General features: G+C 41.3%; 3 protein-coding genes across 5 annotated transcripts; 1 reads left to right on the top strand and 2 right to left on the bottom strand.

Moving 5' to 3' along the window:
* Nucleotides 1-1,068: 1,068 nt before the first annotated feature.
* cbln12 (cerebellin 12) lies at nucleotides 1,069-4,412 on the bottom strand. The gene is made up of 4 exons (XM_079568876.1): nucleotides 4,225-4,412; nucleotides 3,046-3,695; nucleotides 2,212-2,331; nucleotides 1,069-2,146 (listed from the first exon to the last, which is right to left on the bottom strand). Exons 2-4 carry the CDS (start codon nucleotides 3,313-3,315, stop codon nucleotides 1,949-1,951), a joined length of 588 nt encoding a protein of 195 aa, XP_079425002.1. The 5' UTR covers nucleotides 3,316-3,695; nucleotides 4,225-4,412; the 3' UTR covers nucleotides 1,069-1,948.
* Nucleotides 4,413-6,515: 2,103 nt separating this feature from the next.
* Nucleotides 6,516-11,133, bottom strand: trim110 (tripartite motif containing 110). The gene is made up of 7 exons (XM_079568875.1): nucleotides 10,750-11,133; nucleotides 8,759-8,867; nucleotides 7,828-8,317; nucleotides 7,463-7,558; nucleotides 7,134-7,398; nucleotides 6,793-6,815; nucleotides 6,516-6,655 (listed from the first exon to the last, which is right to left on the bottom strand). The coding sequence occupies exons 3-6, from the start codon at nucleotides 8,293-8,295 to the stop codon at nucleotides 6,799-6,801; spliced, it is 846 nt and encodes a 281-aa protein (XP_079425001.1). The 5' UTR covers nucleotides 8,296-8,317; nucleotides 8,759-8,867; nucleotides 10,750-11,133; the 3' UTR covers nucleotides 6,516-6,655; nucleotides 6,793-6,798.
* On the top strand, nucleotides 9,399-16,630 carry sall2 (spalt-like transcription factor 2). Of its 3 annotated transcripts, XM_079568867.1 has the most exons (4): nucleotides 9,399-9,979; nucleotides 12,392-12,471; nucleotides 12,548-15,834; nucleotides 15,912-16,630. In XM_079568867.1, exons 3-4 carry the CDS (start codon nucleotides 12,619-12,621, stop codon nucleotides 16,203-16,205), a joined length of 3,510 nt encoding a protein of 1,169 aa, XP_079424993.1. In that variant the 5' UTR covers nucleotides 9,399-9,979; nucleotides 12,392-12,471; nucleotides 12,548-12,618; the 3' UTR covers nucleotides 16,206-16,630. The 3 variants fall into 3 exon arrangements, with proteins under 3 accessions (XP_079424993.1, XP_079424992.1, XP_079424991.1); XM_079568866.1 differs by having other exon boundaries at nucleotides 12,392-15,834; XM_079568865.1 differs by lacking the exon at nucleotides 9,399-9,979 and adding an exon at nucleotides 11,281-11,582 and having other exon boundaries at nucleotides 12,392-15,834.
* Nucleotides 16,631-17,116: the final 486 nt, after the last annotated feature.

Below are 17,116 nucleotides of genomic sequence, written 5' to 3'. Positions count from 1 at the left end.
TTTTCAAGCTTTACATCACGTTATTATGTCATTCCCTCATTAAAAACATGCCTGAAGTGTTGCCTTGGGACATTCACGTATATTTGAGTAATCTGTAAAAACTCTGATGGCGGCCATTTTAGGGATAGGTTTGCCTGAGTCCTCCTAGGAACGCCTCCACCTCCTGGAGACGCCTCCGAGCTTTCGTCACCAGCCGAGTAACCAACCACTGCTCCTCAGCAGAACCCCCTCCCCACTGATGCCACAGACAGTGTGGAGGGGGCGTGTCGGAAAGGGTCAGAGGTTCTTAAAGAGACAGAGGCCTATTTCAAGACATTCACTACAGCCATTTTGAGAGAGCAATTTTATACAAGCCAGTTATTCTAATTTACTGCATTGACAGACCAACTGAAGGTTTGGTCATCCTTGTAGTGTGCTATAGACTGGTGCTATGTGATTGAAAAAAGCATAATACCCCCTCTTTAATCATACAAAAATAATTTCAACAGTGATAATGGCTCAATAATAGACAGCTCGAATGGGAAACTGTGTCCATAATAACACAGGGACGCGTAAGTGACTTCATGTGACACTTTATCCACGGCAGTCCTGCAGTGATCCGCCTGTCTCTCCGCCAAAGCCTCCATCTGTCCGCGGCTCTGCATGGAGTATCCGCTCTCCAGCACTACACGCTGCCTCACGCCGGTGCGCCTGGTACACGCCAACGCCGACTCTGCTGGTGAGGGCTATATTTACAAACATCTGCCATGGCACTGAGGTATTAAGGGAGGGAGGCAAAGTGCCTGATAACAGATTAATTTGCTCATAAAACTTAAGATACTTCCTAAAAATAGGCCCATAGACAGAGTAGGTCTATATCAAGCCCAACTCAAAGCACCCAAGCCAGACCGAAGTAAGCCCCTACAAATAAAGGGCGCCTGGTTTCTGATATTAATCATCTTAATATGCAAATATGCGACACACATGGCTGATAGTTCCTGAAAGAAAAAGTCAAAAATAAAAACAGACCAAGGAGACACAAAAGAGTATTCATGACATAATCTTTTAACAATACATTTTCATTTATTTATTTTATAATATATTAGAAATCTCTTTATAAATAGACATTTGTTGCAGATTATAGACTTCTGGCATAGGATAGAGGGGTACAGTCATACAACACAAGAGAATAGAGAACAAACTTGGCATGGCCCTAAAATAAACAGGAGGCCATGTGGTGAACAGCAGTGTTTCAAACGTGATGGGTTTAAGGAACAAAGCGTCAGGAGTAGTAACACAGAAGCCCACATTGTACATGGTTAGACTATGTTTCAGAATACTTAATGTATAGCATCCCCAAAAGGATTTAATGTACAGCCATCAGGAATAACATTATGAACATTATCTTCTGAGGTGATGTTATTTGTCTTGGCATTCTGACAGGTTGAGTTCTTATTGAAGAGTTTGATAATATCATAATCTCAAATGGAAAATAACTCTGTGGGAAAAGAAAATCATGGAATATTGAACCAGATTACTTTATTTGTTTTTACTATTCTATGTGCATCACTTTGGAAATGTTTTTGTTATTTAATTGTGCCATATAAATAAAGTGGATTGGATAATTGCTAGGGATTAAATTCACAAACTTATATTTGTCTTATGGTTTAAAGTCAATCACACTCATTGAGCTAGTCGTCCAGCCATGTGAACTAGCCTGTTGTCGAACTCACTCAGATTTACATTTTTTTTTTTGTGTCTTACAAATTAACGTAAATCATCAGAAGAAATGAGCTCTGATAAACTGATCTTTCTTCTCCTTGTCATCTGCTGTCATAATATTATGCCTCATCAGTGTGTATTGAGCTGCACAGTCCATGATGCTTTCTTGCATAAAACACATTTGTTCATGCACATAGAGAAATGTTCATTTTCCAAATTCACATATTATCTCCTGCATTGTTTGTCCTCACAATGGAAACACCAAGAATCCAGAGAAAGTGGAGTATTTCCATCCGCCCATTAGGTTGCCCCTTTCCAGTCTGAGGTAAGCCTTGTCCCCCTTCTCCATGATGACCAGGCCAGCGTTAGTCGCAGCTTCTCTAGTCACATCTTGATCCCCAGCAAAAGCAGAAATCATGGGCCAACCGTTCACCATCAGGCTAACCTGCAGAATTAACATGATTAAATCACAAAAAATAACAATGACCAGACTCCAAAGTGTAATCTAACCTGAATAGTTTGTCTATTATAAGCTTTCACGACATGGAAGTTGAAACTGTAGACTCCTCTTCTGGGTGCCAGGAAGATACTGCTCTCTTGGTCAAAGTGGTTTCCGACGTTTACCAAAATCTGAGTAAACAAGAGAGGAAATTTGAATGAAAAATATACAAAACATCAACACACATAATGTAAAAGAACAGCAATACTATTTATATACATATGTGGTGAATTGACAAAAGTAAGTGTAATTAGCATGTGCAGATTGTACAGGAAAGGCTTCCATCTTCCATCTACAGTGGCTTCATCTTGCTCTTGAAGTCAATTGCAAAACAATAGCTGGAGGCCTATTTACACTTGGGCTTTTATCAGGACACCTTTGTCCTGTGTTTTAAACAGTCTCCCATGTGACTACAAGAGCGAGAAGAAGCCTCTGAAGATAGAGGCAAACATCCTCAACTCAATCAACCTAAATTGATAATACTAAATGATGTTTTAAAATCTCTACTACAGGCAAAGTAAGGTCACCGCAGGGAAATTTGTTCTCTGCTCATCCTTCACTGCAGGCAGCTTATAAGGGGCAGTGGGCTACCACTATGCAGCACCTATACAGTATCTCTAGATCTTGAGTCAGGACTCCCTTGGAAGATTTACCCTGTTGTGCCTGTTTTAGGTTCACAGCAGAAACAGCTGCACATAGAGGAAACCCAACCCTGACATGCAAAATAGTTACTTCTAGGTGAGAAGTAGGAGCACTGTCACTGGTCGCACCAAAGTGAGTGTAACAAGCATTAAGATACAGTATTTCAACACATTTCTGATACACAAAGTCTAACAGGGACTCACATTGTCAAAGTAGATGATCATAGTGCGGTTACTCATGTCTGTTGGCTCGTGGTTGGTCTGACGACTGGCGGAGAAGGCCACTCGTCCCGAGCCTGACCGAACGGACATTCCCAGGGCGTTACCGGCCGGCTCGGACGAAGGAGTGGAGTCACAAACAACTAAACACTTTCCTTCAAGCACGATGGGCTCTGTGTCATTCTGCCCCTTGGCTCCCCACAGCAAAAGCACAACCAGCAGTAGAGAGAGGTCAAAGGGGAGTCTGGGATGCATGGTAAATTTAGAAACTACTGTGGGCAAGTTTATGTAAGAAAAAACATGCTATGATGGAATTTACAATTTGGGAATTCTTTCCTAAATTAGGCGAGTAATCAGAAAAGCATCTGTTAGGATTTTTGTGTTGTTGAGAAATGTAGATAATATATCTGAAACTTGTTGTAGTATTATTTACATAGCCATTACATTTAATAAAATCCTTTCATTTTCTCCAGTCTTTCTCATCATTTGTCCACCCCTAATCCCAGATCTAACAAGTTGCTTTGTGGCTGCTGTGTCAGTCAGATCATGCCTCTCCAAAGTGCTTTATTCAGCAGGAAATCTAAATTTAAAAAAAAAACCTGACGTGCGCTGTCAAGTAAGTTGAAGGCAAGAAGCTGGGGACAAGAAGAGACATAAGACGACAGGGATCAGTCCAAACAGCAAACAGTTGGGTGAGAAAGTGGGGGGAAAATAGATGAGGTAAGGATCTGGATGGGAGTCAAGGGAAGGATGCAGTACTCAGGAGGGAGGCAGAAAGAGACTGAGATTTAGGGACAACTCCACTGAGTGACCATCTGCTTTTATATACACATACAGGACCCCCCCTCGCCCCTCCCAAACCTGCTCAGCACATTCACACTTTTATATCTATGGAAAATCTATTATTATACCAATATGTCACAATAAACAAAAGTTCTTTAAGTAGCATAACTGGTGCTGAGCATCAGTGTGAGCAATGTAGAAACAAATATATAAATCCAACATTCACAACATGAAGAGAGTGATAGTTTTTGATTTGTGATAGGTAACAATCAATGCACATTTTTATCAGCAAATATTAGCAAAAATATGTTGTGACAATTCCTAAACTACTTCATTTAGCTGATTAATTGATCATTAAGTAATAGGCAAAATAATAATTACCTGTTTTTGTTGAAAGAAGATGCAGCAGGTATTTTCTTCTTCTGTCAAAAACCTGTATGTTGTGTCTCTCTGTATTTTGGAGGAGCAGTTATCTTAACAAAGGCAGCATACGTCCGACCGCCTCACTCTCTCACCTCCTCGTGTGTGTCTTCATCTCACAGCCGCCCCTTTTCTGTTTGCTTCTTTCTCACACTGCGCTTCATCCGCCCACTCACGCCTTTAATACCTCCACAAATTACAACAATATTTCATCTGCTCCAAATGGATGAGTTTAAAGTGTCAGAATCTCATTTTGAAACAATTTACTTTTGGGAAAAACAAACGTAAAAATAGAACGGTAACTGCTTTAATATGTAATTTGCACAGTATTTTGGCATATTTAACAGATACGTTTAGGCAGGAAATAAATAAATAAAGATGGTGGAATAAAGAAGCAGAAGTTGTGAGTCTAACCCATTCTTCCTCTGAGACATTATAATGTAATTTGTGCACACAAAAATAGTATATGTATAGATCAGTGTAACATACTGGTCTGTAAAAACTATATCCAGATCCTTTATTTTGTTCTCCCACTACAAGCTGCTTCAAATCATCCCAACCATCTGCTTCCACTATGTGTTGTAATAAAAATGCCAAAACAAGAACAAAAAAGGATTGCAGTGGCAGTTTTGTTTTGTTTATTTAAATTGCCCAAAGTGAGCAAGATTAGGGCTACATATCTGACAAAACACCACTTTCTCAAAGTCACCTAATGGATCGTCAGGCTTTGACAATAGATACTCGGCTGTGAAGCTCAGCTTTGTACAGTCCAAAGCCTAGACACACTGGCTCTGTGAGTGTGGCAGAGAAAGTGTGAATGTGGGTGAGGTTTCCGAAGGCTCCCACCTCAGAGAAGGTGATGGTGCCCGCACAGTAGTCCATCGCTACAGCCACTCGATTCCCAGTCATTTGGTGCATGAGGCGTGTCTTCTTACGGTTGTGCCAGGCAGCCAGTTTTCTGTCACGCTGCTGAGTTAGGCTCCAAGAAACCTACAATTAGATTTAGCATTACATCATGCACAACATATTGACAGCTCTTCTAATAAATAATTGTCAAAAATTGCCATTTTTGTTGGATCTTAACAAGATTCGAAGCAGAACTTCATTATGCAAAAAGAAATGGGAGTGAATATTTCAGTAAATATTTGATTGAAAATAGGTATTAAACTGAAACTGCAGCTGATCAAAAGTTTAGGACCAAATGACTTTAAAATGCCACATCTGTGCACAAATTTGGATTCAGCGTCAAATATTCACACTATCATGATGTCCTGATGGCTAAAGCAAAAAAAAAAATCTTGTTTTGAACATGGTCGAGTTGTTGAAGGATCTGGAACAAAAGAGTTAAGTGGAAGACTGAAAGAAATTTCACCAGCGCTTAGATGAAAGATCTGATTGGCTGTTCATCAAGACATCGGACGATCCTCGACCCAAATGAAAGCCGTTACTGGAGCCGACAGTAATGTCATGACAGTGTCAATACTTGACAGAACGTGAGACTGAATCCACATTTTTGCACAGATTTGTCCTTTAAAGGCGTGCAGTCTTAAACTTTTGATCAGCTGCAAAACAACCATTTCAGTTTATTTGTTGTTTTCAATAAAAGCTTTGGTCTCACTCCCATTTCTGCTTGGAACCTTGTAAAGATCCTACCATGCAAAATGTGATTTTTTTGTGTGCCATTTTTCAAGTGGTCTTAAAAGGAAACAAGTAGTTACAATGGATTTACAAATGAAAGAAGAGGTCTTCTTTCTTTCATTCATTGATAATTACACAAAAAGGAAAGTCTGAGTGTACGTTTAGTAATAAATAAATACAAACAATTTGAACATGGGAATGAATGGGGGGCCATGAGTTCTTCCTGTGTAATTTGTTAATACCAATAACTGAAAATAATATGCACCTTGTTGTTCCCAAAGGCATTGCCCTGGTTGCCCTTTCTGCCAATGCTTCTATAGCACACAGCAATATCCCAGAATCCCTCAGCCTCCAGCTCCCAGTAGTGTGTTCCCGCAGAGACAGTCTGAACGGTGAGGACCTGGGGCCAGTGGTCGAAGCGTTCGGGATGAGCGGGACAGGACAGGCGCGTTTTAACTCGTGTGGCTGAGCGGAGGTCATCAGCCACACTCAGGAGAGGGTGTGCAGAGTTCAAGTCTAGGGTTAATGGACTGGTCACTGCAGACAATAAAGATGTCATAATAAATATTTATTTATTTTGGTTCCTCACTTTAAATCACTCGACTTACAGAGCTCCCTCTTGAGTTCACTGAGGCAGCGCAGAGTAGATGTGATGAAATCTCTGTACTTGCGATCTATTTCTTCAAAGACCGGTTTCTTGTCCAAACTGATTGGGTCTGGATTGAACGGTGGGTTGTTCAAGTGGGATAAAAGCCTAAAATACAAGGAAATGGCACATCACGTCTTTGAACAGTTCTCTACTAATTGCTTGGGCATCTACTGTAAAAAAAATCAACAATTAACGGGACAGATGAAATTGCACACACAAGAAAATTCAAGGTTAAAACTCACTTGGTGTCATCTGATTGAAAGGCCTAAAAGAACGAAGGGCAAATTAATTAATTAATCGTCAGAATATTAATTTGCAAGTTTAAGTACCAATAATAACAGTGTCTTAGTTCAAGTGGTTAGTTTACCTCGGAAACCACCTTATCACTAAATTAAATGCGTCTAAATGCAGCATGTCTTTTATTTTTTCCAAACACAACTATCCCCAAACATGTGAAAATACCGTCTGAATATCTATAAATAGCACAAAAACAAATTGGCAACACACGGTGAAGCTGCACAAAAGCAGTGTGTGATCCATTTCTCAAATCTACACCCCTCGTTGAGAAGATAAATTGGCTTACATAAGACTGTGTGATCAGCACTGAGCCCTACCCAAATGAGCAGGTAGGGGTCTGTTTCTGCCAGCAGCGCAGACAGGTAGTGCTGGATGCTCTGTGCCTGGCTCACGTCACGCCTCACTTTCGTGCAGTCTTCCTGGACTTGCTCAGTGATCTGCTGCCTCTGCCTCTCGGTCAGCTCCCGCAGAGACAGGACCAGTGCTTTCACTCGGGCCTCGAGGTCTGCGCCCATTCGCTCCACCTGGGCACCATCCTTTTTCAACGACTCCTATATTTAAAAAAAAAAGTATTAGCTACAAATGTCTCCTAATCTTAATGTTGTTATGACTTACAAGTATAGTGCAATCACTGTTTTCATGTTCTTTGAGAATCCTGTCACCATTTTGTATTTTTTCTTCTGCCTTCTGGAGCAGCTCTCGGAGAATGGTCTGTAAAACAAACAACATGGACACCAACTCATAATAACCCTGCTTTATATGAATTGCTTCAGATTTTTAACAGTATTATTGCAAAGTACCCAAGCCCCACAACCAAAGGTGAGCAGTTTGAAACTTGCTCTTTGTGCCAATGCCAATGCCAAATGCCAAAAATGGATCATAATGATGAAATGAACTGGATACAAATCGTGTAATAAATTCCATTTGTATTTGAATAAGCCCATACATTTTATGACCTAAAAAATAAAGAGGTAGATAACCTTGAGATCCTCTTCAACCTGCCTCAAGGCCTTGACTTGGTGCTCAGCGTGGCCTCCGTCCAGCAGACAGTCTCCGCACACATACGCCCGCTCATCTTTGCAGTAATAGCGATATATCTCTGAATGAGCAGGGCACCTTCGCAGGGAGAGGTCGCTCACTGGATCCACTAACAGGTGACTGCTGAACGCTGGGTGTTCCAAATGAGGCTGCAAGTGCTGGACACACAGAGACACTTCACACCTCAGGCAGGTCTTCACAGCCAATGCCTTTTCGGTCTCAAGGGGGCAGCAGTCGCAGAGTACCTCACATGGCTCATCCTGGCACTGTGGGCAGGTGAAGCGTTTGCAGTCCCTCCATGCCTCTCGGATACATGATGAGCAAAAGCTGTGTCCACACGGCAAGGGCTGAGATTGGCAAAAGAAGTCCCGGCAAAGTGTACATGTTTGCTCTTCCTCCATTGACGCCATTGTGAACTAGTAAACCACTTAACTGCAAATTTTGAAAAGAAAAAGAATGAAAATTTTAATATTTAGGTCTGAGTAAATGAAACCAATCTCTTAATAATCAGAAAACAGCTACAATGTTTAACTGTGTTTTTTCTTAGGGTGTATCTCTGGCAAAGAACGACAGATAGTTGTCATACAGCTCTGGCATATAAGTTGTATGGTTAGTTAGTATACTGCTCTTTTTATAAAGTTATACATAATTCAGAAAAGAAAGAAAGACATTTTTAATGCTTGAGAGAGATATGGGATGCCTTACTTTGCTTAAACCAGGGTTGTTAGGATCAGGAGATCATCCCTGACTGTCTGAGCTCACTCTTATGTGATGCACCGTTCCACAACAGCCCCACTCTTAAGTTGGAAGTACTAGTAGAATTCACCAGTCTTTCATCATATGTAATACATAATAAAACAACAACCATATTACCTGTTGATGCTCCTGCGCTGTAGTGCTGCAGCCATCGCTGAGCTGCATTGGAGTGCTTAGGGAGTTAATCCTGCAGAGCTCTACATCCTGGTGTTTGGCTCTCAGGGCACTGGACACAAAAAGATCACATGACCTTATTTCAGTTATTGCAGTTAAAAGACACTTATTATCTATATCAACAAGCATATGTATTTACTTTTGGTGTATGACACAATCCAATGCAAAAGAAATGGGTTATATTTATTTATTTATTTTTTCAGGTTCATATCAGCCTTATCCCAAGTCTAACAGACCACTGTTATTTAAGAAACTGTTTCTTTATCAGTTGTTTCAAGCATATTACGTTATCTTTCATGATGATTAATATAGTAGGCCCGTAGACATGCGTGAAGAAACATCGCCCTCTAGAGACTGTTGTGGAACGTAAGAGCCAACGCATACAAACAACAAATGAATAGGCTAATACAATTCATAATGCATAGGCTATTTGTGAACGTTTTTAGTTAGACAGGGTACAAATGTTTTTTTTATTTTTTATTGCATATAGAGGCTAAACATGCCTATTCCCAAAGGCATGGACACTAGGCCATGGCTTTAGAACAGCATGGCATACTGTAGATAGGTTTTCAGAGGACATGACAGGATTGCACAATAATAATCAAGTATCCTGAACTAAAACGGTGAAGGTGAGGTCGTCTATGTGAGATGCACACAAAAAGCTCATCGTGACCGCGGTCTCCCACAGGACCGTCTGGCGGCGAGGGCCATTAATTATAACAGACAGGAAGACAGACAGCCCTAACCCGACAGACAGACGGACAGAGACGGTACCGCAGAGGGAACAGACAGGCTGAACAAGAGCAGGCCCTCAAACAGTACAAGGGGAGCGGTGCGGTGGATAAGAGACTCCCTTGTTACGATAGGGCTGTCGTTAGCTTCTACACATGCACGTGCGGTCTTGATTTCTCACGGGTGCACATAAGGTAAAATATCCACACATAAAAATCCTTTGTTCACTGAGTGTTTTAAAGTCGCTATTGGAGACGGGGATAAATAATTGAACCAAAAATGCGGTTGTCCGACTGCGCATCCCAGGGAGTGAACAGGGAAATGCAGCGCCAGTGTCCCGGCTGAGAGACGGACCACACCACCTCGCCTGCTTTTTGACCCATCGCCACGAACCAATTTTTTTGTGTGCTAAAGATCATCGTTTTCGACATGGTGAGTGTCGTTGATTTTAACTTTAAGATGGTTGAGTCGACGACGAGAGGTCTAGCGGGGAAATGCACATCCGGGATTGTATTTGTGTGAAATCATAATTTTATGAATCATAACTTGTTATGATGTGGGAGCGCGCCTTGCGCGCAACAGGTCGCTGTACAGTATCCCGACAGTAGAGCGCGCCTACAGCGATTAAAACTAAGGTTAGGCGTCGAAGACATCGGAAGTCTACGGACAAAATGGCACTAGAACAATTCGAATAACCCCCCCTAATAAAAAAACACCCAAAAAACGGTGTAAATTCGACTTTAAATCACTGGTTGGTCCCAATCTTCTGTAGACAACCGTATGAGTTTATTGCACTGATTGATTCACATGATAATTTTAAAACTGTATGATTATTAAAGCATGAAAAAATAACAAAGGTAATAAGTAAAAGTGAAAGTAAAAGATTAATAATAACAATGCCAAAATCAAACAATGAAGACTCTCCCTGAATAGGGCTAATAATATTCTTATTAATAATAATAATTCTTATTATTATGGACAAGCCTACAAGCTTAGACTACTATTTGTTTGTCACACACACCATATGACCATGTTTTTTTGCTTCTTATACATTTGTGTTAATCAATGTTATGTCATTGTTACTATTTGATTTCATGAAATGCAAATTAGTTATGATCTCATTGAAATGAACAAAATAATCATAAATCAATAAAAATTGTGGGTCCTTCTTGTTATGTGGCCATTTACAGCACTTCACTCACGTGTTAAGCGGTCGAGATGTGGGTAGAAAGAGGGCATTGTGTCCAGTCTGAGGCCTTATGTGGCTCTGAGGCTCTGAGAGGGTGATGTGCACTCAGCTGTGGTCCCTCCATGCCATTGTTGCAAATTCCGCCTAATTCCAGACACTGTTTACTGGGCTCATGCTCCAAGGCAGGGATTATCAGACAACACTGATGACGTGAATAACTAGATCTCTAAATCTGAAGTATCTTTTGAGCACATCAAATTGCACTTGTGCTGACCGTCTCTCACGAGCTACACATCCACCAATGACTTATGTAAGTCGTGTTAAATCAGGGAGAGGCTTTTTAGGTGATGAAGTTCAATGCAATAGGCTTTCATTAAAAAGGCAGGGGACACTTGGCTCAAAAGAAAGAGCATGCACTCGCCATTAGAATGTAAAGTAGTGGATGAACAAGTGAGCTGTGTGTAATGAAAGAGAGAAAGGGAAGGAGAGCCAATTGGTGAGATTTGTGAAAAGGGAGACTTGTTGAGAGACAGTGTCACACATGTCAACGGGCTCTTTAGTCTTCAATATGCTCCACTTTTTCTGTTTTTGCACCACTTATGTGGACACAAATTATTCAGAGCTATTAACCTGGAGCAGAATTTAAAAAAAATCCTTACTTTTTGTACACTTTTATTGGATATCTGACTACTTTTTGGTGTGCAGATAGACAAAATTATAGGTTGTATGCTGGCCAGTGCCCCCGTGCGTGGGTCCAATCCTGCAGAGGCATGTCCCGTCGGAAACAGAAACAACCCCAGCAGCTTTTGAACCTGACCTCTGGTACCAGTCGGATACTTGAGAATGGTGAGAAATAGAATCCATAGAAAGTGCTTTATTGTCGTGGTTTGTTTGGAAACTGTACTTTTGAAGGATTTAACAAGCAAATGTTTCTTAAGTAGAACAGGGGTGCTCATTTGATTTGATTTGAATTTATTAATGGAATGCCCCTTGAGATGTGCCATCTTGTTTTCGAGGGGGGTCTTAAACTATATTAACTTTATTGTATATGTTTTACATAATATTACTTTAAGTTATGCTATTATAAAGTGGTTTTATGTACTGGTCCCAAAGGAAAAAAAGTTGTTAATGCTGTTGAAGGTGTTAAATATCGTGATGATGAGGTTGGTTTCCCATATCCTTTATACGAATGTGGGAACTTGGGGCCCTTTGAGTTTTGTTGCTTGGTTCTGAAGCATGTGTGTAATGGCAAATGTGATTCTCTGGCCTACTTTAAACACAATTAGACACACATTTAAGAGTCTGTTTAATATTATTATCATTATTATTATTATTATTATTGTATATGGATATGTATGTATGTATTGATTATGCAAATCAAAAGTTATTTTACACACTGTTCTCAACAAAAATACAATTATTTCCTGTTGTCTTGGAAACAAGTTGTGTTTCTCTGCATCTTAACAGTGTTTTGCAGTGGTCAAATGTTAGTACAAGCATGTGTGTGTGCACTCAGTGGACAAAGGAGCAGGAAAGGAGAGCTTGATGGGGATGAAAAAGCAAAAGGCCACGTAGATTGAAGTCTTTTAGTGAAACTTTATGTACAATGTTTTTGATTAAAATATAATTAAATTTTGATGTTTTGTTTCTTTTAGAAACACCATTGGCTGTGAAGTCGCACTCGTTAATCCCAGACTCTTCTTTGGGTTCATCGTCTACACGGCAAAGATCCCAGGTTTCCCTTGTTTCCAGTCTATTTAATAAAAGACACAATCAATCTGCTGAAAAACAGACTCCTGTTATCTCACCAGAGATTCTGAAGGATCCTATCTCGTCTGTCTTTTCCACATCTTTCCTCGGAGAAGTTTTTTTTAACTCACATATGGCCTCTCCAAAGTTGGGGCTCTCAGCCACCACAACTTCCTCTTCATCATCACCATGCGCCTCCCTATGCCCTCCACTGCATCCCGGAAGTCCGAGCCGTGTTCCAGAGGGACCGCCTAGTCCAGTTACTCCTGCCCCCAGCCCAGAAGTGACTTCTACAGCCACTGCACCACCTCGAATGCAACTCAGCATTGCACTAATCCTGGAGGAACTGCGGGTGTTGCAGCAAAGGCAGATTCATCAGATGCAAATAACAGAGGAAATATGTAGACAGGTGCTCCGTTTGGGTGGTGCCTCTTACAGTATTGATACACCCTCCCAAAATCTTCTTTCAACACTTCCTCAACTCTGTCTGGAAGGGGACAAGTGTGCAGAAAGCCCAACAATTCCAACATCTGGAAGTCAACCATCTACATCTGTGGCTCCTCTGCTGGCATGCTTCTCCTCCCTTCTGCCCTCTCAGACAGCCAACAAACCGCCAAAGCCAAGCAGTTCCTTATCTCAAATCCTTCAGCCTCAGAAACCAACAGTGGAAGACTGCAGTGGGAGTGTTGGAGCCCATGGTTTTACTAAAGGTACTCCAGAATCATCCACTCAGTCCTCTTCTCTGGCTTCTTCGACATACCCCCTGGCACTTTCCTTAGCTTTGCCCAGTCGCTATCTTCATGAAAAGTCATCCAATACAACATCTTTAAGTGGGCACAGTGGTCTACACTTACAAAACTCCCTGCCAACGTCAATATCTAATATTCAACAATCCCTGCAATCAGCCTCTGAAGCAGACACCTCCTTTACATCCACCTCCTCTGGTCGTCTTCTACATGTCTGTCGCTTTTGTAGCAAATCGTTCAGTAGCGACTCAGCACTCCAGATACATTTGCGTTCACACACGGGCGAACGTCCCTTTCAGTGTCCAGTTTGTTTTAGTCGCTTCACCACAAGAGGAAACCTCAAGGTTCATTTCCTACGCCATCGAGAGCAGAACCCAGAACTCTCACTTTCATTGCTTCCTCCATCTTTGTTTGGGATGTCATTAGGGAGTAGCGGAAGTTCAGATATTGGACAAACCTTGAGCAGTGCACACAATCAGAAGACAAGAAAAAGCAGATTTGATGAAGTGCCAGAGGTCAGTGGTACAAATACTACTTTTTCAGGATTGGCCACTGAAAAATGTACCCCCTCCTCTTTACCTCTCCCACCTACTGTGGACTTGGCTTTATTATCACAATCTCTGTTACAACTTAATAGAGCAGCAGCAGCAGTCGCCTCAATAACAGCAAGCTCATCAAGTGCCTCCTCTTCAACCACCTCTACTCTATCATCCCCTCTTTTCTCCAATGCTCCATTGCTTTCACCCTCTGCACTCACAGGAGTATTCAAAAGTTCAAAGCAACAGCACTTTGATGAAAATACTCCACCCCAGGTTCCCATCCTTTCTCCTGGACCTTACTCCCAACTAGTCCAGCATTCCAAGCTTCTTTTTCCATCTGTCTCCTCTTCGCCTGCTGCTTCTATCTTCAGTCATCCAGCTTTAGGGTTTCTGCGCACTCCATTACCTTCAAACCCAACTCTGCACCAGCTCACATCTTCTAGTCATCGTCAGATGTCATTTACTGCTTCCGCTTCAGAGAGACCCTCGTGTCCATCTACTACTGCACAATGCTCTCTGTCATCATCAGTGCCCACTTCCACACCTACATCTGAAACATCCAAATTACAGAGACTGGTGGAGAAACTAGAGAAAGTGTCCTCTCAAACATCATCTTTATGGGGCTCATGTAGCAACCCAGTTACTTCTTCTGGGTTACCCAGCTGTTGTTTCTCAAATGCCAGCACCTCAACAACTTATGTGATGGCATCCCCAACATCCTCAGCATTGGTAAATAGTTCGGTTTCAAACCTAGCACATGATGTTGCTGCAGCTCTTGGATTGAATGCAAATGTATCGAGCAACTTAGCTGGACAGCTCTCAGCGTACAATGCAATAGGCCTATCCAGCAATTTAGCAGCCAATCAGTGTGGTGTTTGTCTAAGAGTTATGAGTTGTCCACGTGCACTGCGTCTACACCAGGCTACACACCTTGGTGAACGTCCATTCCCTTGCAAGTTATGCGGTCGATCATTCTCGACCAAAGGTAGTCTGAGGTCACATTTAGCAACACACCATGCTCGACCAGCCAATTCACGTGTCCAAAACTCTTGCCCGTTGTGCCAACGCAAGTTCACCAATGCCCTTGTGCTTCAGCACCACATACGCATGCATCTTGGAGGGCAATTGCCTCCAGGAATCTCAGATGATCCTGCAGCTCGTGGTTCAGAGCAAAGCAAAGCACCTTTGGTTGAAACGGGTCTACCCAAGGTCCCAACTTTAACTTCACAAAATCAGACCTCTGCTTCTACAGATGATACAAAATCAAAAGATGAGTGCAAGTCTGATTCTGCAAGTCCTGGCATCACCACACAACCCAATTCTGACCCTCTTTCTGGTCATAATACACAAGCCACACATACAGGCAGTGCAGATCAAACCTGTAACACTCTGCTGTCTGATCACCAACAAACATCAGATCAGAGCACAGGGGTTACTGACTGTGAGCAGAAGCAGAGTGATGCTGAGTTTCCGGTGTCTGTGTCCAACTCATCGCCAGATCCCATTTCAAAAAATACCATGTCTTCAACAGCAGAGACCATGGAGAGTCTAATGGATTTAGAAGTGGAGGCGTCCACCTCCTCTGAAATCTTCCAATGTTCTGAATCTTCCGTTGAAAAGATCTGTGATCCTTTGGCGTGCCTAACACCTGAGACAACACAGAGTAAAGAAACATCCCTCGCTACACCACAAATTCTGTCAGAGCCCAATTCACCAGAGCTAGCAAAAGCTGATAAAGAAGATTTTAGTGAACCTGGAACACCAAAGCATGAACAGGTGATTGTGTCTGATAAAGATTCAAAAACACCATCTACTTTGGAGACTGTAGAGCTTACTGATGAGAATAGCAATGCACAAACATCTACTTTTGTCAAAGAGACACAAAAGCACTTCAATTTTGGATCGTATGAAATGGAAGACAGGGTGGAGCATAGTGAAGCAGTGGATACTTCTGTACCTATAAGTCTGACTCCAACACTCCCATCCCCTCTGTCTCGCCCAGAGAAGAAAACATACTGCTGTGCTGAATGTGGGAAAGAATATGCTAGCCGCAGCGGATTGAAGGTAAAATTAAATATTTGTGTATGTCTCTGTTGTTTGTTGTTCCATAAACTAAACTGTTTGTAACTGTTTTGTTCAAGGGTCACATGAAACATCATGGAGTGTATTCAAAAACACGACTGTCAGTACGGAGCTGTCGCTCCAGCTCTGATCAAATGAATACTGCAGTGATGAATACTCATGTTCCTGCCACTAGGAGTTCTGCTAGTTTTTGGAACCAGTACAAAACCCTCCTCAATACCAACGCTGAGACTCATGAGTCTCCCTCTGGCAGCCAAGGAGAGAACGAGCCCACCAGGGCTGTGCGCTCTTCTGCACGGTCCAGGATGGAGTCAAGAGCTGCAGTAGAAGCTCATAAAGGGGATGAAACATAGGCTTGAATTACCTGTTATAGAACAGTAGGCAGTGGTGTCTTCTGTACTCTGTTTTTGTGTAGTGCTGCTTTTTAAATCATTACTTGAGCTGTCTGTTTTACAGTTGTTGATGTTGTTGTTATTTAAGTTTATAAACATTATAAAACATAAAACAAAACTAGCACTGAAATGTCATAGTTTAAGGGATGTTTGTTGTAAAAGTAGTTATCATGGTCATGGTGTCTTGAGATGCTTGGTTAAAAAAAAAAAAGCATTTTTTTGTATGACCTTCTCTTTTTCTTTTTTTTTTTAACATAATGTCTTTGTTATAGCTTGTTATTGTTTATTGAAATATCTTATATACAGCCAGTAAAGCATAGTGTCTGAGGTGCAAATATAAAGTAGTGTCTGTATTGTCTCTTGTCATTAAATGTGTAACAGATAAACTGATGATTCAAGGTGGTTTAGTTTTAACTATTGTCTCGTCAAGCCGGAAGCACAGTCCTATTACTTGTTATCAGTGAGCATACAGTATTCAATGTGACTTTTACCCTTAATATCTGCAATTGCCCTTTTGTTGCGATAACCATGAATTTATGATAAAATGTAATACATGTCCTTTCAAAGTTGTATGTTCCACTCTCCCAGTATTAAACATATAAGCTGACTTGCATCAAATTATATTTGGCACACAAGCAATATGACGCATGATATGGCATTGTTTTTGAATTTTGATTGTCATGTTAGATGAAAATATAGTGGTACAAATGGTACACTAGAGGGCGCAGCTTCCCTACTTAGAGTCCAGCAGTGAGAGGACATTTTATATTTTATACAATATTTAAATGGTATATCTTATACTGCAAAACTAATTAAAAGTAAGAAAACAACCACCACTAAATACTGCGTGCTTTATTTTCTCATCTTTAAAA

The sequence above is a fragment of the Gobius niger genome (genome assembly GCF_951799975.1).
Source record: "Gobius niger genome assembly, chromosome: 13".
NCBI classification, from domain to species: Eukaryota; Metazoa; Chordata; class Actinopteri; order Gobiiformes; family Gobiidae; genus Gobius; species Gobius niger.
This window is presented reverse-complemented; position numbering and strand designations above follow the sequence as displayed.